Below are 24,837 nucleotides of genomic sequence, written 5' to 3'. Positions count from 1 at the left end.
ACAGAGGATGAGATGGCTGGATGGCATCACAGACTCAATGGACGTGAGTCTGGGTGAACTCCAGGAGTTGGTGATGGACAGGGAGGCCTGGTGTGCTTCGATTCATGGGGTTGCAAAGAGTTGGACATGACTGAGTGACTGAACTGAACTGAACTGAACCAGGAACCCAGGACAGAGATAAAGCAGATTCTTAATTATCCAACACCAGGTTTTAAAAATGGTAGCCCTTGAGAAACCTGATAGTTTTTTGTTTGCTTTATTTAATTTGAAAATATGCCATGGAAAGCTGAAATGACAGAAAAGTTGTTTAGACTTTATAGCTATTTAAAAGTTAATACATCATGCAGTTTGAATTTTGTATTTATGATTTTTGCATAAATGTGTTTCTTTGTGAAAAAGGAGAGATGAGCCAGTAGGATAACATAGGACCCTTTCCAGTTTTTACAGGCTCACACTGTCTAATAGATGACCTTATAAAAAGATCTTTTTCTGGACTGTGGTTGTTCTCTCAGACTCATTTTTCCATCTGATAGCAGATTATTTCAGAGTGTATTCACTTTCTCCAAGGAGTATACTTAGTTATATTTTTCTCTTGCAGATCGATTATACCGGAACAGATCCTTCCAGTCCCTGTAATAAATGTTTGTCTCCAAATGTTACACCTTGTGTTTGTACCATTAACTTCACACTGGAACAGTCATTTGAGGTCTGTATTCTAAGTAATGTCTTAGAAAACCCATGCTTTAAAATATATTGATATTAATTTTTTTTTACTAGTTATATTCTTGTTGAGATGTAGCTTTAATTTATTGAGAGTCAGTACACTTTTGAGGAAGATTATTTTGTTTAGTTAGCAAATTATGCTGTCTGATTATTAAATGCATTAATAGTTTATTCTAGTTAGTACTTTATAAGCAAAATTTGAAACCTGTTTCTGGAAAATTTTATAACTGTACAAATCACTTTTGTATCAATCTACATATGTTTGTATTTAAAAAATTATTGCTCAAACTGTTTTGACTACTTTTAATACCAACAGTTTTTACTTTAGAAAATACTAATTCACACATTTAATTGCATCATTTTTTAATCAGATCTGATGCTTTAACCCTTAACATAAGTGCAAACACTTAGTAAAACCTTATTGACAAGCAGTTAGAAAACTCTCCACAAGGTATGAGGTATGTGTGTGTGTGTGTGCACGCACACGTGTGGTCTGCGTGCCTTTTGCATTCACACTTAGCTGTCATTCTTGGAAACTGAGCCAGATGGTGAAGGACACACAGATTCAGAGTAGTCATGGCTAGACGAATTTATGTTCTCCTTTACCTGGAAATTCAAATTTAAAAAGTATTGTTTTATTCTTCAGGGAGCAAAACTACTTTAATACAGGCCAATTTTTTGGACTTTTGTAGCTATGCTTTAGATTTTCTTAAAGGTACTGAAGACTTTTGAAGTCCCTCGTAGATGGTTGCCATCTAGTGGTTATGGATGCTCTTGCACCGAGATAATGGACAATAAAGCTCTCTTTTTAAAAATTATAAAAATAAATTAGGGAGAAGACAGGAATTTAATTATTTTGTTTTAGCAGAAACAGCGTAAATGTGTGGATGTGACTGGTGATAGTAGCAAGGTCCAATGCTGTAAAGAGCAATATTGCATAGGAACCTGGAATGTCAGGTCCATGAATCAAGGCAAATTGAAAGTGGTCAAACAAGTTGACATTCTAGGAATCAGCGAACTGAAATGGACTGGAATGGGTGAATTTAAGTCAGATGACCATTATATCTACTACTGCGGGCAGGAATCCCTCAGAAGAAATGGAGTGGCCATCGTGGTCAACAGAAGAGTCCGAAATGCAGTACTTGGATGCAATCTCAAAAACGACAGAATAATCTCTGTTCGTTTCCAAGGCAAACCATTCAATATCACAGTAATCCAAGTCTATGCCCCAACTGGTAATGCTGAAGAAGCTGAAGTTGAACGGTTCTATGAAGACCTACAAGACCTTTAGAACTAACACCCAAAAAAGATGTCCTTTTCATTATAGGGGACTGGAATGCAAAAGTAGGAAGTCAAGAAACACCTGGAGTAACAGGCAAATTTGGCCTTGGAATACGGAATGAAGCCGGGCAAAGACTAATAGAGTTATGCCAAGAAAATGCACTGGTCATAACAAACACCCTCTTCCAACAACACAAGAGAGGACTCTATACATGGACATCACCAGATGGTCAACACCGAAATCAGACTGATTATATTCTTTGCAGCCAAAGATGGAAAAGCTCTATACAGTCAACAAAAACAGGATCGGGAGCTGACTGTGGCTCAGACCATGAACTCCTTATTACCAAATTCAGACTTAAATTGAAGAAAGTAGGGAAAACCAGTAGACCATTCAGGTATGACCTAAATCAAATCCCTTATGATTGTACAGTGGAAGTGAGAAGTAGATTTAAGGGCCTGCATCTGATAGATAGAGTGCCTGATGAACTATGGAATGAGGTTCGTGACATTATACAGGAAACAGGGACCAAGACCATTCCCATAGAAAAGAAATGCAAAAAAGCAAAATGGCTGTCTGGGGAGACCTTACAAATAGCTGTGAAAAGAAGAGAAGTGAAAAGCAAAGGAGAAAAGGAAAGATATAAACATCTGAATGCAGAGTTCCAAAGAATAGCAAGAAGAGATAAAAAAGCCTTCTTCAGTGATCAATGCAAAGAAATAGAGGAAAACAACAGAATGGGAAAGACTAGGGATCTCTTCAAGAAAATCAGAGATACCAAAGGAACATTTCATGCAAAGATGAGCTCGATAAAGGACAGAAATGGTATGGACCTAACAGAAGCAGAAGAGATTAAGAAGAGGTGGCAAGAATACACAGAAGAACTGTACAAAAAAGATCTTCACAACCCAGATAATCATAATGGTGTGATCACTGACCTAGAGCCAGACATCCTGGAATGTGAAGTCAAGTGGATCTTAGAAAGCATCACTATGAACAAAGCTAGTGGAGGTGATGGAATTCCAGTTGAGCTATTCCAAATCCTGAAAGATGATGCTGTGAAAGTGCTGCACTCAATATGCCAGCAAATTTGGAAAACTCAGCAGTGGCCACAGGACTTGAAAAGGTCAGTTTTCATTCCAATCCCAAAGAAAGGCAATGCCAAAGAATGCTCAAACTACCGCACAATTGCACTCATCTCACATGCTAGTAAAGTAATGCTCAAAATTCTCCAAGCCAGGCTTCAGCAATATGTGAACCGTGAACTTCCTGATGTTCAAGCTGGTTTTAGAAAAGGCAAAGGAACCAGAGATCAAATTGCCAACAGCCACTGGATCATAGAAAAAGCAAGAGAGTTCCAGAAAAACATCTATTTCTGCTTTATTGACTATGCCAAAGCCTTTGACTGTGTGGATCACAGTAAACTGTGGAAAATTCTGAAGGAGATGGGAATACCAGACCACCTGATCTGCCTCTTGAGAAATTTGTATGCAAGTCAGGAAGCAACAGTTAGAACTGGACATGGAACAACAGACTGGTTCCAAATAGGAAAAGGAGTTCATCAAGGCTGTATATTGTCACCCTGTTTATTTAACTTATATGCAGAGTACACCATGAGAAATGCTAGACTGGAAGAAACACAAACTGGAATCAAGATTGCCGGGAGAAATATCAATAACGTCAGATATGCAGATGACACCACCCTTATGGCAGAAAGTAAAGAGGGAATTCTAAAGCCTCTTGATGAAAGTGAAAGTGGAGAGTGAAAAAGTTGGCTTAAAGCTCAACATTCAGAAAACGAAGATCATGGCATCTGGTCCCATCACTTCATGGGAAATAGATGGGGAAACAGTGGAAGCAGTGTCAGACTTTATTTTTCTGGGCTGAAAAATCACTACAGATGGTGACTGCAGCCATGAAATTAAAAGACGCTTACTCCTTGGAAGGAAAGTTATGACCAACCTAGATAGCATATTCAAAAGCAGAGACATTACTTTGCCAACAAAGGTCCGTCTAGTCAAGGCTCTGGTTTTTCCTGTGGTCATGTATGGATGTGAGAGTTGGACTGTGAAGAAGGCTGAGTGCCGAAGAATTGATGCTTTTGAACTGTGGTGTTGGAGAAGACTCTTGAGAGTCCCTTGGACTGCAAGGAGATCCAACCAGTCCATTCTGAAGGAGATCAGCCCTGGGATTTCTTTGGAAGGACTGATGCTAAAGTTGAAACTCCAGTACTTTGGCCACCTCATGCAAAGAGTTGACTCATTGGAAAAGACTCTGATGCTGGGAGGGATTGGGGGCAGGAGGAGAAGGGGACGACAGAGGATGAGATGGCTGGATGGCATCACTGACTCAATGGACGAGTCTCAGTGAACTCCGGGAGTTGGTGATGGACAAGGCGGCCTGGCGTGCTGCGATTCATGAGGTTGCAAAGAGTCGGACACGACTGAGCAACTGATCTGATCTGAAAACATCAGAAAAGTTTGATTTTTTTTAATGTGATAGACAAGCTATAAAGATGCACTGCTGCTACTGCTGCTAAGTCGCTTCAGTCGTGTCCAACTCTGTGTGACCCTGTAGACGGCAGCCCGCCAGGCTCCGCTGTCCTGGGATTCTCCAGGCAAGGATACTGGAGTGGGTTGCCATTTCCTCCTCCAATGCATAAGTGGAAAGTGAAAGTGAAGTCGCTCAGTCATGTCCGACTCTCAGCGACCCCATGGACTGCAGCCCACCAGGCTCCTCCGTCCATGGGATTTTCCAGGCAAGAGTACTGGAGTTGGGGTGCCTTTGCCTTCTTCAAAGATGCATTAAGTTCTGCTTTTGTCAAAACAGGCAGAATTAAAGACATGGAAGAGACTTACAATGATTTGGAAGCTCTATTAGTGTCCTCTCCCATTCAGAAACACTTAGGGTTTCAGAACTTTTTTCCACAAAGGTGATTGTCCTCAGATTCACTTTTTTGTGGGTTCTGTGTTCTTTCACAAGCCCAAATTTGAATTGGACTAAAACCTTTTCAGAGAACAGAAATCAGCCAAGAAAATAAATGAATAAATAAAAAAAAGGTTTATATGTAAATATTTTATTTATATAGTCTGAAAAAATTGGCATACTTGACATTCAAAAATCAAGCCTTGAATAAATGATTGTGTATATGAAAACAGCAAATCAGATAAAGCAAAATGTTATTGAAATCCTTTTTCTTTTCTGAATTCCTTTTAATCAAGGATGGATTACAGATTGTAGAAGTAGCAGTGAGAAAGGAGAAAATAGCTAATGTTTTTGCCACCTCCAAAATTCTTAGTCATTTAAGATGACTACATGGCATCTTCTAAATAATTATAGTGTATATAGGTTACTCTTCTTTCCTAGGATTTTTCCAAGTTGACTCCATTGCATACATTAAAGTATTTTGCTTGATTATTATAAAATGACTTATCTTTATAATTATAAATTCATTCATTATTAATATTACATAGTATCCTGTTGAAGAATGTACTATGTCCCAATTCAGGTTCAACATTTATTTTGAGCAATAAATGAAAGCTTGACAATTATATCTTTGAAAAGTTGATGCTAGTTGGGTAAAGACCAATCTGAATTACAGAAAAAATTTTTAAAAGTTATTTATAGATTTTAATTGGAAGATAATTACTTTGCAATTTAAAATTGAAAGTAGATCAAACTAGGCTAATAGATTTCATGAGAGCTTTTCTATTTGTTTGTTTTAACGTAAATAGATATCTTTGAGGTCTTTCAGGGTATTTCAGAGTTTACTCTTGGATTTTTTGGAGCATGCTTTCTTTATTTCCAGTTCTGGCAGAATTCACCCCAGTACCTGTTTTAAGTTATCAATGTTCTGAACTAGTCCAAATTACATAGTTTTTATGTATGCATGAAACTTTATACTTAATAGTTTTATATGAACATTTTTTCCCTTTCTCTAGGGCAATGTATTTATGTATTATGGACTGTCTAATTTCTATCAAAACCATCGTCGCTATGTGAAATCGCGAGATGATGGTCAGCTAAATGGAGATCCTAGTGCTTTGCTTGTAAGTAAAGTGATAGAACATGAAACTGGTGTTTTAATGACTAAGAACATGTGATAATTGTGTTCTCTCATTTCAGTGAGATCTGGCAATTCTCATTTCAATAAGAAATGATAGATATTAAAATGTTAAATGAAATTAAAATATTGCTTGTCATTTTTCCTTTGTTCAGTGAGTGTTTTAGTTAAAATTTTTTTCTCTGGAATTTGGACAGATTCATGATTTCTTGCAGCCAGAGGATGCGTTACTACCTGCTTGTTTCTCATAGTATCGAGATTTTTGCTTTGTTAACTCCCTGGCCTCAGCTATAAAGAAGCTGCCTGCTAATGCAGGAGACACCCGTTCCACCTCCTGGGTTGGGAAGATCTCCTTGAGAAGGAAATGGCAACCCACTCAAGTATTCTTGCCTGGGAAATCCCATGGGTAGAAGAGTCTTAGTTTAGTTCAGTTGTTCAGTCGTGTCTGACTTTTTGCAACCCAATAGACTGTAACACACCAAGCTTCCCTATCCATCACCAACTCCCAGAGCTTGCTCAAACTCATGTCCATTGAGTCGGTGATGCCATCCAACCACCTCTCCTCTGTCGTCCACATCTCCTCCTGCCCTCAATCTTTCCCAGCATCGGGGTCTTTTCCAGTGAGTCAGTTCTTCCCATCAGGTGGCCAGAGTATTGGAGTTTTAGCTTCAGAATCAGCCCTTTCAATGAATACTCAGGACTGATTTCCTTTAGGATGGACTGGTTGGATCTCCTTGCAGTCCAAGGGACTCTCAAGAGTCTTCTCCAACACTGCAGTTCAAAAGCATCAATTTTTGTGCACTCAGCTTTCTTTATATTCCAACTCTCACATGCATACATGACTACTGGAAAAACCATAGCTTTGACTAGACAGACCTTTGTTGGCAAAGGTAATGTCTCTGCTTTTTAATATGCTGTCTAGGTTAGTCATAGGTTTCCTTCCAAGGAAAGCTCTGCCTTTTAATTTCATGGCTGCAGTCACCATCTGCAGTGATTTTGGAGCCCCCAAAATAAAGTCTGTCACTATTTCCATTGTTTCCCTATCTCTTTGCCATGAAGTAATGGGACCGGATGCCATGATCTTCGTTTTCTGAATGTTGAGCTTTAAGCCAACTTTTTCACTCTCCTCTTTCACTTTCATCAAGAGGCTCTTTAGTTCTTCACTTTCTGCCTTAAGAGTGGTGTCATCTGCGTGTCTGAGGTTATTGATATTTCTCCTGGAAGTCTTGATTCCAGCTTGTGCTTTGTCCAGCCCAGCATATCACATGATATACTCTTCATGTAAGTTAAATAAGCAGGGTGACAATATACAGACTTGATGTACTCCTTTCCCCTTTTGGAACCAGTCTGTTGATCCATGTCTGGTTCTAACTGTTACTTCTTGGCCTGCATACAGATTTCTCAGGAGGCAGGTAAGGTGGTCTGGTATTCCCATCTATTTAAGAATTTTTTGACAGTTTATTGTGATCCACACAGTCAAAGACTTTGGCTTAGTCAATAAACCAGAAGTAGATATTTTTCTGGAACTCTCATGCCTTTTCAGTGATCCAGCAGATGCTGGCAATTTGATCTCTGGTTCCTCTGCCTTTTCTGAATCCAGCTTAAACATCTGGAAGATCACAGTTTATGTACTGTTGAAGCCTGGCTTGGAGAATTTTGAGCATTACTTTACTAGGGTATGAGATGAGTGCAGTTGTGCAGTGTTTTGAACATTCTTCGCCATTGCCTTTCTTTGGGATTGAAATGAAAACTAACCTTTTCCAGTCCTGTGGCCACTGCTGAGTTTTCCAAATTTGCTGGCATATTGAGTGCAACACTTTCACAACATCATCTTTTACGATTTGAAATAGCTCAACTGGAATTCCATCATCTCCACTAGCTTTGTTCGTAGTGATGCTTCCTAAGGCCCACTTGACTTCGCATTCTAGGATGTCTGGCTCTAGGTGAGTGATCACACCATTGTGATTATAAGGGTCATGAAGATCTTTTTTGTACAGTTCTTCTGTGTATTCTTGCCACCTCTTCTTAATATCTTCTACTTCTGTTAGGTCCATACCATTTCTGTCCTTTATTGAGCCCATCTTTGCATGAAATGTTCCCTTGATATCTCTAATTTTTTCTAAGATATCTCTAGTCTTTCCTGTTCTATTGTTTTCCTCTATTTCTTTGCATTGATCACTGAAGAAGGCTTTCTTATCTCTCCTTGCTATTCTTTGGAACTCTGCATTCAGATGGGTATATCTTTCCTTTTCTCCTATGCCTTTAGCTTCTCTTATTTTCTCAGCTATCTGTAAGGCCTTCTCAGACAACTGTTTTGCCTTTTTGCATTTCTTTTTCTTGGGGACGGTCTTGATCACTGCCTCCTGTACAATGTCATGAACCTCCGTCCATAGTTCTTCAGGCACTCTGTCTATCAGATCTAATCCCTTGAATCTATTTGTCACTTCCACTGTATAATCGTAAGGGATTCTGGTCATACCTAAATGATCTAGTGGTTTTCCCTACTTTCTTCAATTTAAGTCTGAATTTGGCAATAAGGAGTTCATGATCTGAGCCACAGTCAGCTCGTGGTCTTGTTTTTGCTGACTGTATAGAGCTTCTCCATCTTTGGCTGCAAAGAATATAATCAGTCTGATATCGGTATTGACCATCTGATAATGTCCATGTGTAGAGTCTCCTCTTGTGTTGTTCGAAGAGGGTGTTTGCTATGACCAGTGCGTTCTCATCGCAGAACTCTGTTAGCCTTTGCCCTGCTTCATATTGTACTCCAAGGCCAAATTTGCCTGTTACTCCAGGTATCTCTGACTTCCTACTTTTGCATTCCAGTCCCCTGTAATGAAAAGAACATCTTTTTTGGGTGTTAGTTCTAGAAGGTCTTGTAGGTCTTCATAGAACCGTTCAACTTCAGCTTCTTCAGCATTACTGTTTGGGGCATAGACTTGGTTTACTGTGATATTAAATGGTTTGTCTTGGAAACAAACAGAGATCATTCTGTCATTTTTGAGATTGTACCCAAGAACTGCATTTTAGACTTAAAAGAGCCTGGTGGGCTACAGTCCATGGGGTTGTAAAGAGTTGGACATGACTTAGCGACTAGATAACAAAAGCGACAGTCAGTTTGTAATGGAATTTTGATGGATGTAGCATTCTGGGAATATAATTTGTTCTGTTTGGGTTTATTCATTATTATTATACTGGGTAGGAATATGTAAATAAACTACTTTTAATTTCTGAGATTGTTTTAAAATCAAACATGTATGCTCTTTGTTTTTTACCCTGCTGCTGCTAAGTCACTTCAGTCGTTTCCGACTCTGTGTGACCCCATAGACGGCAGCCCACCAGGCTCCCCCATCCCTGGGATTCTCCAAGCAAGAACACCGGAGTGGGTTGCCATTTCCTTTTACCCTGTGGGACACCTAAGTACTAAAATCCAAAGGGTGGGTTACTGAAAAACTGTCTGAGGAGCTTTTTGAAAATCGAGAGTCCAGAATTCTAAGTCTTTCATGTCTACGTCTACAGGGTTGGAGCTCTAAAATGTCTGTTTTTAACAAGCTCCCCTTGTGATGCTCAGCCGGGTTTGGCAACCTGTGGACTAGGTGATCTTGGGTTCCTGACTGTTGTTCAGCTTTCCATAGTAGTGGTTGGTGCCAGGTATTTTATATTATTGCTGCCAGTGCAGCAAGCCTTAGGAGTCCCACAGTAATTTAAGGATCTCTTAAAACAGTGACTCTCTTAGAATGCAGTTTAGAACCATATTGGGACCAGAATGGTCCTGGTAAATGTGTAATTGCCCTTGGTTATCCTTCCCGGTTTTATTGCTATTTCCTGATGTTTGGGATCTTAAGAAATAATAAGTCTATTAAAGATTCCAGTTAGGTCTGTAATAGTTTGCAGTCCACGTGGGGGTTTATGTTGTTAGATCCACAAGTCCAGAGAAGGTGATGTTCCGTGAGACACACCAGGTACTCAGAATTTGTCGATTGGGATCATAGATTGGGTGTGTGTTGAAAGACCCAGAAGTGGTGGTTGATTTACAGTTCTTTTATGTAGATACACTCTTCACAGAGGGCAAAAGAAACTGAGATTCTTTTCTTCCAAACTTCAAGCAAAGTTTTTCAACTAAACTTAGGATTTTTTTCTGTAAAGGGCCAATAGTAAACATTTTCAGCTTTGCAGGTCATTCAGTCCATTGCAGCTACTCAGCTCTGCCATTGTAGAATGAAGGCAGCCATAGATAGTACTTAAGTGAATGGGTGTAGCTGTGTTCCAGTGAAGCTTTATTTACAAAAACAGGTCCTGGGCTGAATTTGGTCTGCAGGCTATCATTTATTGATCCCTGGACTAGACCAAAATATATGACTTAAGACCAGATGGCTCTCAAAAATTTTAAAGATGTTCAGAATAAACAGATTGAAGTCTAAGTTACTTAATATTGTATGTAAGGCCCTTCACAATCTGATGTCAGCCTACCACTCCGGCCTCTTTGGTTTTATATTCTATCCTTAATGTACCTTTGGCTTGGCTGCCCTGGGCCATATACCAGTCCATTCTGAAGGAGATCAGCTCTGGGATTTCTTTGGAAGGAATGATGCTAAAGCTGAAACTCCAGTACTTTGGCCACCTCATGTGAAGAGTTGACACATTGGAAAAGACTCTGATGCTGGGAGGGATTGGGGGCAGGAGGAGAAGGGGACGACAGAGGATGAGATGGCTGGATGGCATCACTGACTATGTGGACGTGAGTCTCAGTGAACTCCGGGAGATGGTGATGGACACGGAGGCCTGGCGTGCTGCGATTCATGGGGTCGCAAAGAGTCGGACACGACTGAGCGACTGAACTGAACTGAACTACGCCTGGTGACACACGTAATCTGCCCATTTTGACATTTACATTTCATTTGTCTAGATTGTGGTTTTTACTCTTTTCCTGGAGGTCCCCTCATCTCAGGCCTGCTGTTTAGTGTCTCTGGATGCAAAATAACTTCTTTCTGTGTGTACTTCATTCATACTGTGTTCATACTTCATTTCATACTTTACTTAACACAGTCTCCCCATATCATCCACTCTCTGTCTTCCTTTCCAGGCCGTTCCAGCAGTTCTACGTAACTGCTAGAGTGATCTTTAAAAAAACATAAATACCATTTCTCTGCCTAAAATCTTTCAGTGGTTTGTTCACTCAGGATGATCTGAGCTATGCACGACTCTCCGGTCTTATCGTTTTCTTTATTGCCCATACTCTTAACTACATTCCCCCTTGACTTTCTCAGAGATACCAGGTTCTTTCTAAATGGCATGTACTGTTCTCTTTGCTTCAGGCTCTCTTCTACATGTTCTTCACGTGGCTGTCTCCTACTTTCTTCAGGTCTTAACTTTGATGAGAAAGACTTCCCCGTATCATTTATTTACTTATCTTCTGTCTTCCCAACCATACTGCAAGCCCATGAGAGCAGGGAGCATGACTTTCTTTAATCACTGTGTACCAAGTACCTCTACAGTGCCTAACACATGAGAGGCATTTAATAAATATATATGGAATAAATATAGACACTTTTGTCATGGCTCTCATTTCATATTATAGTTGGTTGTGTTTGGGTTTGTTTCCCTTGTTACATTGTGAGCTGCTGAAAAGCAGAGACTTTTTTTTCTTTCATTTATCCCTTTCTAGCACCTTTCATGGTATGTGGTACATGTTAGGTACTCAGTAAATGGTTTTTCTAAGGCAGTTACTACAAGTATGTAACATTGCTTAGTTCAGTACCTGATGACTAGGTTGTGAATATTTCCTTTCTTTTAAACCTTCTTCAGTAATTTAGTAGCTAGAAGACAGTTCTTCAGGACTCAAGTCCACCCTCTCCTCTCTTTGCTGGTTTTCTAAATAAAGTTGCTATTCCACTCCCTCCCTTGCCCCCCAAGAGTTTAGTGGTTACAATATATATATGTCACACTGAGAGTTTATTTACCTTTTTTCCTTGAAATCACAGTTTTCATCAAAACAGTCAAATAATAATAGGCTAATTATATATTGTTTATCTTCATGGCCTTAGAATAATAACTTTATGAATGTAGATGGCATAGGGACTGAAAAGCTGAGAAGTCAAGTATTAAGGAGACTTTATGAGATTCCCTGCCACATTTCTTTAATCTTCTCCTGTCTTTTTCACTCCTGTAGTTCTTCTTCCAATGAGAATGTAGATATAAGACAACATTGGCGATAGTGGAATAGCCCTAGGATGCTAGGTTCTAGTTAATTTCAAACTGAGACTATCTTGCTTTGTTTATGTGTTTTGAGACATGGCCTAATGTGGCCTTGGAATTACAGAATAACTCAGACATATACCTCATGTTAGACTTGGTAGAATCTCTAGATTAACTACAAATTACATGTTTCCTTGAGATCTTCACTAGGGACTAAATCAAAACTGAATCTGGAGGACAGGTGTATTGCTGTTTGCCTTACCAACATGTTTGTTTTCTTTAACCTGGATGCACAATTTAGAGAAGACTGCTATATTCTGGGACTTCTTTTCCTTCCTTCTCTCCAGTCAGCCAACTCTCTTCCCTGCTCTCCCTTCCTTCTTTCCACAGGATTTAATTTGGGGATTTAACTCCAAACTACAGAATTTGAAATTATCTAGTTGAACATGTTCTTTTTGTAAGTCAGGCCCAGATAAATCAAGGGACTTGCCTGAAGTTACACAGTACATTAGTTGGAACTAGAAGCTCCAGTCTTACTTCCAGTTTAAGATTCCCTTCATTACGTTATAGCTGGATTGACAATAGATGGCTTCTTAATTTTTCTTGGGTCGAAAACTGTTTGTAGTTACGATTTCTGTGTTGGTATGAAGATGTTTTAAAATTTCTTTTTGACATGTATCTGTGTAACAAAATATGTGCAAATGTTAGAAAGCAATAATATTAAGGAATATATTTTGCATAGTTAAATGTGGTATTGTTTATAATCTGTCTCTAGTATAGACACTCTGTATGCATTGCAAATAAGAAATATGTAGGCATTGAATTTTTAATCAGTAACTAGGGCTAGCTGATAGTTCTCTCAGAGGCCTGGGTAATAATATCTCTCTTCTTTCCTTTTGAATATCAGAATCCCAGTAAGGAGTGTGAGCCTTATCGAAGAAATGAAGACAAACCAATTGCTCCTTGTGGGGCTATAGCCAACAGCATGTTTAATGGTATGATATAGAGATAAACAAAGATTATATATATTATGCTATAGTTAGGAATATTTGTATAATCTTACAGAGACAAGAATGGACTTAGCAACTGAACAGGAACATAAAATTGTAAAATTCAACAGCTTTAAGATAAATACATAATATTAGTTTTGCAGTGGGATATTGGAATGCTTTATGACTTTCTTTTGTGAATTCTTATATTTTAAGAATTTATGTCTCTGAGAAGAAAGAAGCAGAGCCAGTCTGCTACTTCTGGTTTCACATATGATAAACTAACTTTGAATACTTATACCACTAAAAAGGGGCTACAGCACTGTCTGATATGAATATAATATGAACCATAAATGTGAGACATGTATATAATTTTAAGTTTTCTGATAGTCACATTAAAAACAATAAAACCAAGTTAAGTTAACTTTAATAATATTTTATTAAACTCAGTATGCCCCAGATATTATCATTTCAGCATGTAAGTGATGTTCAGTATATAGTTATTAGTGAGATATTTTATATACTAATTTTTTATATAAAATCTTTGATGTATATTATATCCTTACAAAACATATTCATTTGGACAGGCATTAATTTCAAGAGCTCTGTAGCAATATAGCCAGGGATTACCATGTTGAACAGTGCAGATATAGAATTTGGTTAAGCTAGAAGCTATTTAGCAATGTGTGTTTTTTTTTTTAAAGAATAGGAGAGGCAGATTTACCTTGCAACTTGTTTTATTTGTGTTAATATTAAAACATTTGACCTTACCACATACCAGCTAGCCATGTAGGAAAATGACTTGGAACTGTATTGAGGGAAGGCAAGTTCATCTAGGATCACAAAGTTACCATAGTTAATTCACATGTAAATAACCAAGAGCAGATGCACATCATGTGCCTGCTTTGTTAAAACTGCTTTGGGGAGCAAATACCAGATCCTCATTTCTCATGGAGTAAATCTGTTACTATGGATTTTCAGTAGATGTTTAGTAATATCTCTCTTTTCTTGTGTCCAGATACACTAGAATTGTTTCAGGTTGGCAATGCATCTGATCTTACGCCTATTCCTTTGAAAAAGAAAGGTATTGCTTGGTGGACAGATAAAAATGTAAAATTCAGAAATCCCCCTGGAACAGATCCCTTAGAAGAACGATTCAAAGGTAAAGTATTACTGTTATCGCTTAAAACATAATCTAGGTATTTTAATGAAATACCTAAAATTTTCTGTCTTCAGGAACTTAAAAAAGTTTATGGTTTTTTAAAAACAACTTTTCTTCATGTCAAGTTAGGGAAAATATGTAGCATTTTCTAACGTTTTAAAATTCTAAAGGAAACATATACTGTTCATCTTGAATTTCTCTGGTATTTTCTTATGTGTTTCAGCTATAATCTTTTAAAGTTGTAACAAAGTTTATTTTAAACAAGTATTTATTTAAAATTTATAAGTCCAAATTTTTTTTTTCTTTGCCTCCTTTATTCCATAATGTAATGTTTCTTACCATTACATCTTTGCATTAAGTCATCTGCCTTTTGGTACATACTCAGTAGCCTACTTTTAGTAATCTCTTGAGATATCAGTCAAATCTTTGTAATTATTTGTTAAGGTTTTATGTGAGGAATTGATTTCTCTTTAGATCTTAAGACTTAGAATATGACTATATTTCTATTTTTGCACATAGGGAAAATATTCATATTGTGTATCTTTGTTTTATCAGAGTATGACTTTTTATTGAAACTCTTAATAAAACAGAATATTTTGTCTCCCCATTCCACTCCCATCTCTCCTGTTTAAGGCACAACAAAGCCAGTAAACTGGGTTAAACCAGTTTACATGTTGGATTCTGACGAAGATAATAATGGCTTCATAAATGAGGATTTTATTGTTTGGATGCGTACTGCAGCATTACCTACTTTTCGTAAGTTATATCGTCTTATAGAGCGGAAAAATGATTTACATCCAACATTACCAGCTGGACGATACTATTTGAATATCACATACAGTATCCTTTTTTGGCCATGTACACAGATTCAAAGAATTTGAAAGGAGTATAGTCCAACTTTGTCTGTTATGTGGCATGCTACTTTGTACTTTAGTTTTGTTCACTGCATTTTTGTAAGAGTATGTGTATATGTATGAGAAAGTCTCTTTTAACTTGTTTCTTCCAGAAACATATTTAATTTTTATATACTTTGGACTAGAATTCAAGCATCTTATTTGGTGAAAAAGTGATCAGGGGTTCCCATATTACTTAGTAAATTATTTAAAATGTAGTGCTAGATTTATTAATAAGTTAGATATTTTTACAAGAGAGATTGTAATTGAGTTTAATACAAAGGCTAGTAAGTATACCTAGTGCTTAGCAAATAAGTATTGGTGGTAGTGGGCTGTTTCAATATTTTTTTTTTCAAAAATTTTTTTAGATATTAAAAATTAATGAATTTGTTACTTCATATCAACATAATTATTTATAATGATTCTTTTTACAGTACCAAAGCATTTTTATCATTAGCTGTATTGTTCTACCTTAATAATTTAGGCAGACTTTTAAGTGCTGATAAATACCATTTATTTCATCCTAACTCTATGTCAGTTATATTAAATACTCTGCATATATTATTTATTTCAAGCATTGTGAATCATCTCCATATTGTAGACAAGAATACAGGAACACAGAGCCTTTAAATAACTTATCTGAGATTACACAAGTAGTAGAAAAATTGGGGTTCGGAATCAAGCTGCTGACTCCAAAGGCTGTTGACTTTACCATCAACCACAACTGTAGGCTGCACCCCTGGCTGGTTCAATCAAGTAGTCAGACCTGTCCATATCAGCCTGGGTGCAGAGTCTTTCCTAAGCTAGAAATATTGGGCACTAACTTTTATTTAATCTCTAGCCCATTGCTTGTATATATCATGGATGAAAATAGCTCAGATATTAGCATTTAAATGTTTGCTGATGATCTTACATTTTTGATTTTTCATAACCCAAATTATGATTCATGGGGTCGCAAAGAGTCGGGCACGACTGAGCGACTGAACTGAACCCAAATTAGCTATAAATACATATTTTCAGTTTAGATTAATAAATTGTTGAATTAATAGACCTCATTTCAAAGTAAAGATCTATTTGGATCCTTAGTGGTTTGATTTTACACCTCAGCACACACCTGAGTGTGACCTGATAGTGACAGACTGAAAGTGTCCAAGTTTTTGAAACTCTGCCTACATAGCAGCAGTTTTAGACAAACAGACTAAATTTAGGTGCTGGTAGAGAGAATAATTGGAGAAGGAAATGGCAGCCCACTCCAGTGTTCTTGCCTGGAGGATCCCAGGGATGGCGGAGCCTGGTGGGCTGCCGTCTATGGGGTCACACAGAGTCGGACACGACTGAAGCGACTTAGCAGCAGCAGCAGAGAGAATAATCTTGAGGCTGTAGCCAAAGTAGAGGGCAGCCTGCAGCCTACAGCACAAGAAAGGGAAGGCTTTGGAGCACTCAGGGTTTCTTACGTTACGTTAAGTCACTTCAGTCATGTCCGACTCTCTGCGACCCCATAGACGGTAGCCTACCAGGCTCCCCCGTCCCTGGGATTCTCCAGGCAAGAACACTGGAGTGGGTTGCCATTTCCTTCTCCAATGCATGAAAGTGAAAAGTGAAAGTGAAGTCGCTCAGTCGTGTCCAACTCTTAGCCACCCCATGGACTGTAGCCTACTAGGCTCCTCCGTCCATGGGATTTTCCAGGCAAGAGTGCTGGAGTGGGGTGCCATTGCCTTCTCTGCAGGGTTTCTTAGTTGACAGATAATCTGCACCAAGAAAACTGTTAGGAGAAATGTAGTCTTTTGAAAATCAGTAAGACAGAAATGAGACCTGCAAAACATCAAGGGTTGATTATCAAAACTGAGTCTAAGGTGGGAACTAGATATTAGAATTAAGGTATAAGCCCCCTTTTTAGAGTTGGGATATTGAGAGACTAGCTTGGGTGATTTGATGCCACATCCCATAGAGTATTGGGTTAGTTAGAACTCATAATCATTCCTGGCTTGGGTTGTGATTGATTTAAGAACTAGTAGAGCTGAGCCTCCCATTGGAGTCACAGGGCCTGTCTTCCAGGCTGGGGAGCTACAGAAGCTGGAGAAACAGATGGGAACTCTCACACTTGACTCAAAAGATGCGTCTGAAGAAGTTGTGAACCTTTAGCTTAGGGACTTAGTTCTGTCTTCTTCTCTGCCCTAACTCTTGCATCCTGGAATTTGTCCATGGATGTAGCTCATCCAGTATGTTGATGTCCCATTTCTTCCTTCATTTCCACTCTGTTTTAGCCATTGACTCTGTCACACTGAGTTTTCTCATTGCTCCAAGTCCGCCATATAAAACTTCAGTGTCATGCTTTTTGTCTTGTGCTGCATCCTTCCACCTTCTCAGAACGACATTCTTGCTACACATGCGTTTTGAGCTCAGTGCTCAAAAAGTGCCCCAGTCCCTTCATTCTTCCTGTTTCTCCTGGTCTGTCAACCTCGTTTTCCTCTATGGGTTTCATTGCTATTTATCTGAAATATTTTTTTTCACATTACAGGCCTTTTACCCCTTCCTGTGTAATGAGAACAGAAATATCTGAGAAATGAGAAATTACATAACTCTTAAATTTAGTTGCTTTTGCTTGTAAACTATATTGGCTTCTACTACTAACAGTTTGTGAAATCAATCCTTTAGGGTAATAATTGTATAATTATTTTGTGATTTAGAACATTTGAGTAAGGTATCTATCATAGAATTATACCAATGAATTACAAGGAATTAAATGCCAACTTAAGTTATATTTTAAACACCAAGTAACAAGACATGGATGTCTTCCTATACAGTCTTCAGATTACCCTGTACATTCATTTGATGGACGGAAGCGGATGATCTTGAGCACCATTTCATGGATGGGAGGAAAAAATCCATTTTTGGGGATTGCTTACATCACTATTGGATCCATCTCCTTTCTTCTGGGAGTTGTACTGCTAGTAATTAATCATAAATATAGAAACAGTAGTAATACTGCTGACATTACCATTTAATTTTATATTCTGAAAACAAATTTACTGCATGTGCATCAAGGCCAGTCCTATTCAACCTAGCTTTCAAATGCTGATGTTCTGGTTAGTATGTCATTTTTGAAGTTGGCACATAACATTTTTTAAAAAGCAGTCTTTGTCTTCTGCTTCTTCCTTATGGATGACTTATGAAAATATATGACGGGTATAAAACAGATTAGCTATACTGATCATATCAACACTGTAACTGCTGAAATGGCATTATGATGTTTCTTTTTTGTTGGGACAGGCTGTGTGATGCATAGAGCCTCTTTCATGTGAAACGCGTCTGCTGCTTATATGTTTATGCTGTGTTGATGATAATATATTGACATATGATACTGTATATGTGTGCCTGTTGTGTGAAGAACAGGATTACAAGATGTATGAGTATAACGACTTGCTAACCTTTCAGGATCCAGAGTTACAAAAAGATGAAGACCAAATCTAAATAAAACACTTCATCATTTTCATGTGTCGTGTGTAAAGGCTTAAAGTACCATCTTTGTTGAGGTGATTCCTGTCTTCAGCTTATCCAGTACAATTGTCAAGCTTAGATTTGATTTCAAAGGACATGCTTAACCTGGCTAGCATAGGAATTAATGCTCGTGTCTGAAGAGGTCAGGTGGGTCTCAGGAGAATTTAAAATTCCACTTCCCATTTTGGCTAAGATGTTGCAGTCAGGAAACTCATCTTGCTGTTTTTACACGTGACCATTTCCCTTGAAGCTTACACTTCATCAGGGATCCAAGAATATAGGTGAGAGGGGAAAACTTCTTGGCAGACCTTGTCTTCTGTCTCAACTATAAACCAGGTATAAATGTTCAAAGGAGACTGTTTTCATTCTTGTGGTATTTAACATTCAGAAATTTGCTTCAGCATTGGAAATACCTCAAGCTGTTTTTAATTTGCAGGTAAGTGTTTTGACCTAAGTACTAATATTATATTTCTGAGATTTTAGAAAACAGTAACCTTTATTTCCTCTATATTTCAGTTTTTACATGTAGGTTAAATGTGGATGTGTACGGACATTCTCTTTAGTTATGGCACCAATTGTTTTGGTTGGTTTTTCTCAGACGTACTTTCAAAAGAAATTCTTTAAATTTCCTAATTAAATTCTGGAGATTTTGGAGTATGTACACGGTAAATTATAATATATATGCTTGAAGTTATTTTATTTTCTATTAACTGGAATTATTTTTAATATTCCTTCTTGAATAAATGCTGTAATTTGTTTGCTATGAAACTGATTCTTGAATGTAAACTTATTTTTTCACATGCATGAAATGTATGTCTTAATCAGAGGTGGCTTAATTGCATTGAAATGGCTGTTTTTTTTTAAACTAAAATAACTCATACGTTTGTATAGAAAAATGCCTGTTTGAATTAAGAGTTTGTAATGGTTTCCTTTGGTTATATGTTAAATCAAAAGGTCTGTGTATCAATTTTGACTACATTTTTTAAAAAATATAATGTAATGGTAATAGTAGAAATGTGCCACACTTAAGTTTTGTACAATATGAAATTCAGTTAAAAGAACTTGTGGTTCATACTTAACAGAATATTACTTGCATGAAGTACTTAATGTTTGGTTATCCTGAAGTTTCTGAGTGCATAGGGTATTCTTTGTGTAAAACTATGTTTTTGTCAGTCGTTCAGAATATGGTTATTTATTCTGATAATTGACCCTCTTGCACATGGCAGTGTATTTTCTGGGATATATCAGTAGGGGAGAGGGCTTCTGCCAGTATTTGCAGGTTGAGTTTGTGCTGTTTAAGAAGGACTGACTGCCATCCTGCATCTCTTTTTCTAACTGGGGGACCAGGATTGCCACTACAGAAAACTCGAAGAGCCTCTCCAACCTTTTGTCATCTGTGGTGAAGATGGAATCTTAAAATATATTTGGAGTTTTATCTGTTTTTACAAATACATTGATGGCCTAAGTTCTCCCTTGTCTGCTGCCATTTGAGTTGTAAGGGATTCCTGTTGCTAAATACGAAGAATGTGGAACACTCATATGGCCTCTGTGACTGGGGGAAGGAAGGAAAACATTTCTTTCTTATGGGCTTTATGCTCACTTTTGGAAACACCAATGTCATACTCAGCTTTCAAAGAATCAGAATGCATTTTAAGACAACTAGGTTGAGTAGAAGGCATTGAAGAATACATTAACTTGCTGGAAATAATTGTGATATATGAAGTTCCCAATTGATGGAATTATTTAATATGTAAAGACTAAGAAATTTCTTTGAAATCATAAAGCAGTTTAAAAATAAATTGGTAAAAATAACTGTACTACCTAATAGAGAATTATTCAACCAAGAGAAGAGTCAAGTGACTATTATTTGTTTATTGGTTAGTAACAGTTTATTTGTAAGCTTGATTATATTGAAAGATAACTTACTGTTAGTATATTCTGTATTAATAAAAATGAAAAATATTAATTTTGCTATGTTTAAGTGTCTTGCTAAAATAACAGTGCCCCAGTATTGTTGTTAATATTTAGCTCTAAATTTTAGCCCAAGCTCAATGAGTCCAGGTTTTAACATTTCCATGCCTAGATTTGATTGCCATCTGTATGTGTATTAGTCACTCTAACAGCATTAATTGCAAGATATATCTACACTACTGAGCAGCATCTGTTCTCCTTAGGAAGTGGTCAGAGTATAACCTCAGTTATAGGCAGACAGGCTAGATTTGGTATTAGAGCAAGAGAAAATTTTGGTAAATAGAAAATGAAAAACTGGTAGGGAGACAAGGGCGATGAAAATAATGAAGAAGGTAGGGAGGGGGCATAAGAAATGAAAAGCCAGACTAGGAAAGAGGAGCAGCTGAGAGGTAGGCCTAATGGTTGCTGCTAAGCCTCTCATCTCCTGTCTTCATGGGAACACTGCCTTCGCGTTACTCTGTCATCCTGTGCTGGTTAAGCTGCAGAATTCTGTTCTTTGTGAACATGGCTATTTTGAGGGGAGGATGGAGGGAGTAAGGAAGTGCTGTTTCAAGGAGAATTTGATGCATAAATGTAGTATTTGGATAATCTAGCAAAGTGTATTAGAGCTGGTTTCTTGCCCATGCCCTTCAGTAAACATAAAAATTATATTTCCCCTAATGTCATTTGAAATTTCAGAATAAATATGTCTAAAATCGAGTCAGACCATGGTGACCTTATTTCCTTTTATATATCTAAAATTTATCAAACTAATGTACAGTTAAAAAAATATCTGAAGGCATTAAGATGAAAAACAGCAGTACCTGCTCCAGCTTTTCTAGAGGTGATCACTTTGATTTCAAAAGTTGTTACTTTTGGTATTTATCTTGGTGTATCTAAATAACATGCCTATTCTACTATTGCTTGATTTAATAACTTGAGACCTTATTGTCTTCTTGATGCTATTACTGACGATTTAGCTAACACACATATCTCCCCTTCTCCTACTATATAGTTATAATATTTAATAAACACATTAACTATTGTTTAATTATGACTTTAAAAATACTGTATACAGAAGAGCAAAGGAGAGCGCCAAGATTATACTTTGTACACTTTATTTTTCCCAGAATTAATAATCATTCTACTTTTCACCATTAACGTAACTTTCTGGAAGCCTGTCTTAAAATTTTTCTAGCTTTTCTGGCAGGTCCATCATGTTCTCATTGTTAGTCTTTTGATGGGTTTTGTCTCCAAATATCAGATAACCCGATTCCCTGTTTTTACTAGGAAGGTCTGTCCTGCAATCGTCCTTCTCTGCCAGTCTGTGCTGGTGATTTTTTGGTGAGCTACACAGCTGTTACTCCATGCTCTCATTGCGCCCTCCTGTGCTGGATCTGCTGGGGCCTAATTTACTCTCTTGTTTACTGGAGCTATTTTCAGTTTTTATGTAGGTGAATTTCCTCCCATTTCTGGCTAGTCTGAGCAATCTATTGTGTATGAGTGGACCCCAAAAACTTATTGAAAGCTCTTTGTTTGTGGGCTAGTGCTTGGCCAGTGATGGCCTCCCCAGCATAGTGCTACTCAGAACTGCCGCTTATGATAAAATGCTTAGACAAGTAATAAATGGTTGGCAGGTCAGCAACTGTAGGTAGATTGAATTTTGAGAAGTGCTGCATTAGGGAATGACTGTCAGGGAACCAGTCCTTTGGCTGGAGGCCTTTTCTGTGGGACTGTTCAGTTTTTCTAGGGATGAATTCTCTAGTCTTCTGCAAAAGGAAGGGTTGAAAGAGGATCTGTCTCTTACTGCTCTGAACTTTCTGCTTCTTCTGCCTTGTCCTCCCCCTCAGTTTCTGTTTCCACTTCACATACTTCTGCTATACCTGTCCCTTTGTATATGCTGTCCACCTAGTTGTCTCCCATTACTTTTTCCAGATAAAAATTCTCTTGTCTTCTGCCTGTGGGAGACATGACGGAGGTGAGAGGTGGTATTTGTCAAGAGGCAGAGGGGTGGAGATGTTGGGGATCGGACCATTCTGTTGTATACAGTTTTCAGCTACTCATTTCAGGCCGGTCCCTTGACTCCACTCTGCTGTAAGTTCTCCTTTCAAGTCTGAGCTTCTCCGGGGTTTTGGAGCCCATCAACATGCTTCTCAGTGGTATCCGTCCCCTTGCAGTCCCTTTAGATGCTGGCTCCCTCTGTCTTGCTCAGCCATATTCCATCTCCTTTCTGTTTTCCAGAATTCTGTTGAAATTGATTTCTGTTATTGTCTCCTTTTTACTCTCCATCATTTTAGGCTGTATTTTTTTAAATATTCTTTAGACTGTCATACAATAATCATTACTTTTTGTTCTTGTACAGTTTTGTGAATTTTAACACATGTATAGATTTGTGTAACCATCTTGGAATACAGAGCAGTACCACAATCCTGTCTCCTTTCTACTGTACAGCGTTATAGTCACCCTTTCTTCCACCCATGAACCCAGGCAACCACTGATCTTTTTTCCACCCCCATAGTTTTGTCTCCTGAAATGTCATAAATGTATTCATATGTAACCTTTTGAAGCTTGCTTATTTTATTCAGCATAATGCCTTTGAGATTCATCTAAGGTGATATATCTAAAAATACCTCTTTCAATTCCTTTTCTTTCATTTTATTGGAGTGACAGACTTCTGGGACCAATCCACTATCTTAAACTGGAACCACCTGGAAGTACATTTTGGTGATTTTATTGTGTTTTTAAATTAATGTGAGCTTATCTGTACTTCACAGGCTTTTCTATGAAACGGTGATGTGGAAGAAGACTAAACTCACCGTACACCACTTTTACTGTGAAGACTGATATGCCGCTTTCTGCATTTCTTGTCCTTTGTTGACAAGAAACGCAGAAAAAAATAGCTTTACAAGTACATGTCAAATAACAGTTGAATCAGTGGGCTAAAATAATCCCTGGGTTGTATTGTCTTCCCTTTTTCACAACAAAGCTTGTAAAAGGGAAATTATATTTTAATACTGTCTTCAGCTAGCCTTTCGCTTCACTATTGCACTGTGGCCTCTTCACTATCTGCATCTGAAAGATCCTATAGAATAATACAGTTTTTAGAATCAGGCTGACCTGGCTCTTAAATATATAAACTGTATCTTCAGATAATTTAATCTAAATCATTGACTTATCATTTCCTTGCCAGTAAAATGGGGATTTTAATACCACTTGACAGATTTTGATTTGAAGAATAAGGCAAGTGATAGATGATAAGCATTTAGCACAAAGTATAGAAAAATGGCACTCAGTGAACAACTTTTTGTCAAATCAGCTGAGCCCATCCCATCCTAGCCTGGGCTTTCTCTTAACATTACTTGATGTGGTGAATGGTATGAGCAACCATCTTATGAGTTAAACCAGAAATCTGCTCACCTCCCCAACTTCCCAGTCTGATAAATCACTACATTCTGTTGATTTTTGAAGGTGCTTCCTCATTGTTGACTCTCTAACCCATCTTCTAACCTACATTCCTTTAGCTCCATCTCTCTTGCTGCTGACGTCAGGTTTTGTTTGGATTTCTTGGATTACTGTAATGTGTCAGTCCCTTAGTCGTGTCGGATTCTCTCTGACCCCTTGGACTGTAGCCTGCCATGCTCCTCTGTCCATGGGGATTCTCCAGGCAAGACTACTGGACTGGGTAGCAATTCCCTTCAAGTGTCTGCTAATTGTCTCTCTGTCCTAGTAACTCATATCCAATCCAGCCTTTTTACTACTACCAGAATGATCTTGAAATAGAGTTCTGATTCTAAAGCATTTGCCATTTAAACCTTTAAATGGCCCAAACACCTTCAGAATAAAATCTAAAACTCATTAAAAACCTCCCGTCGTTCACTATTGCCTCACGTTTCCATCTGTCCTACCAAACCAAACTACTTGCATGCTGTTCCCCAAGAGATCTGTTCACCATCTTTTCTTCACCTTGCATCTGCTGTGCCTTCTACCTGCATACTTTCTCTGTTGACCCATATCTCCTTGCCAGCATTTCCTCCCGTGGTAATAGCTCACATTTACTGAATTGTATCATTTAATCTTCACAG

The 24,837-nt window shown here is 37.9% G+C and overlaps 1 protein-coding gene across 2 annotated transcripts in view; it reads left to right on the top strand.

The window, feature by feature from the left end:
• Window positions 1-20,771, top strand: part of CDC50A (cell division cycle 50 P4-ATPase accessory subunit A) — a 45,882-nt gene extending 25,111 nt beyond the window's left edge. Inside the window, exons 2-7 of one of the 2 annotated variants that reach the window (XM_086316825.1) lie at window positions 599-706; window positions 5,947-6,054; window positions 13,171-13,258; window positions 14,271-14,414; window positions 15,048-15,254; window positions 18,119-20,771. In XM_086316825.1, coding sequence (XP_086172951.1) covers window positions 599-706; window positions 5,947-6,054; window positions 13,171-13,258; window positions 14,271-14,414; window positions 15,048-15,254; window positions 18,119-18,312 — 849 coding nt within the window. In that variant the 3' untranslated portion in view covers window positions 18,313-20,771. The remainder of the gene's footprint in view (window positions 1-598; window positions 707-5,946; window positions 6,055-13,170; window positions 13,259-14,270; window positions 14,415-15,047; window positions 15,255-18,118) is intronic. The other variant, XM_086316826.1, reaches the window with a different exon arrangement.
• The last annotated feature ends 4,066 nt before the right edge of the window (window positions 20,772-24,837 follow it).

The sequence above is a fragment of the Bos grunniens genome, chromosome 9, assembly GCF_055505025.1.
Source record: "Bos grunniens cultivar Pamir isolate PY7600 chromosome 9, Bosgru_T2T1.0, whole genome shotgun sequence".
In the NCBI taxonomy this organism is placed as follows: domain Eukaryota; kingdom Metazoa; phylum Chordata; class Mammalia; order Artiodactyla; family Bovidae; genus Bos; species Bos grunniens.
The sequence above is the reverse complement of the archived record's forward strand: the minus strand, read 5'-3'. Positions and strand labels throughout refer to the sequence as shown.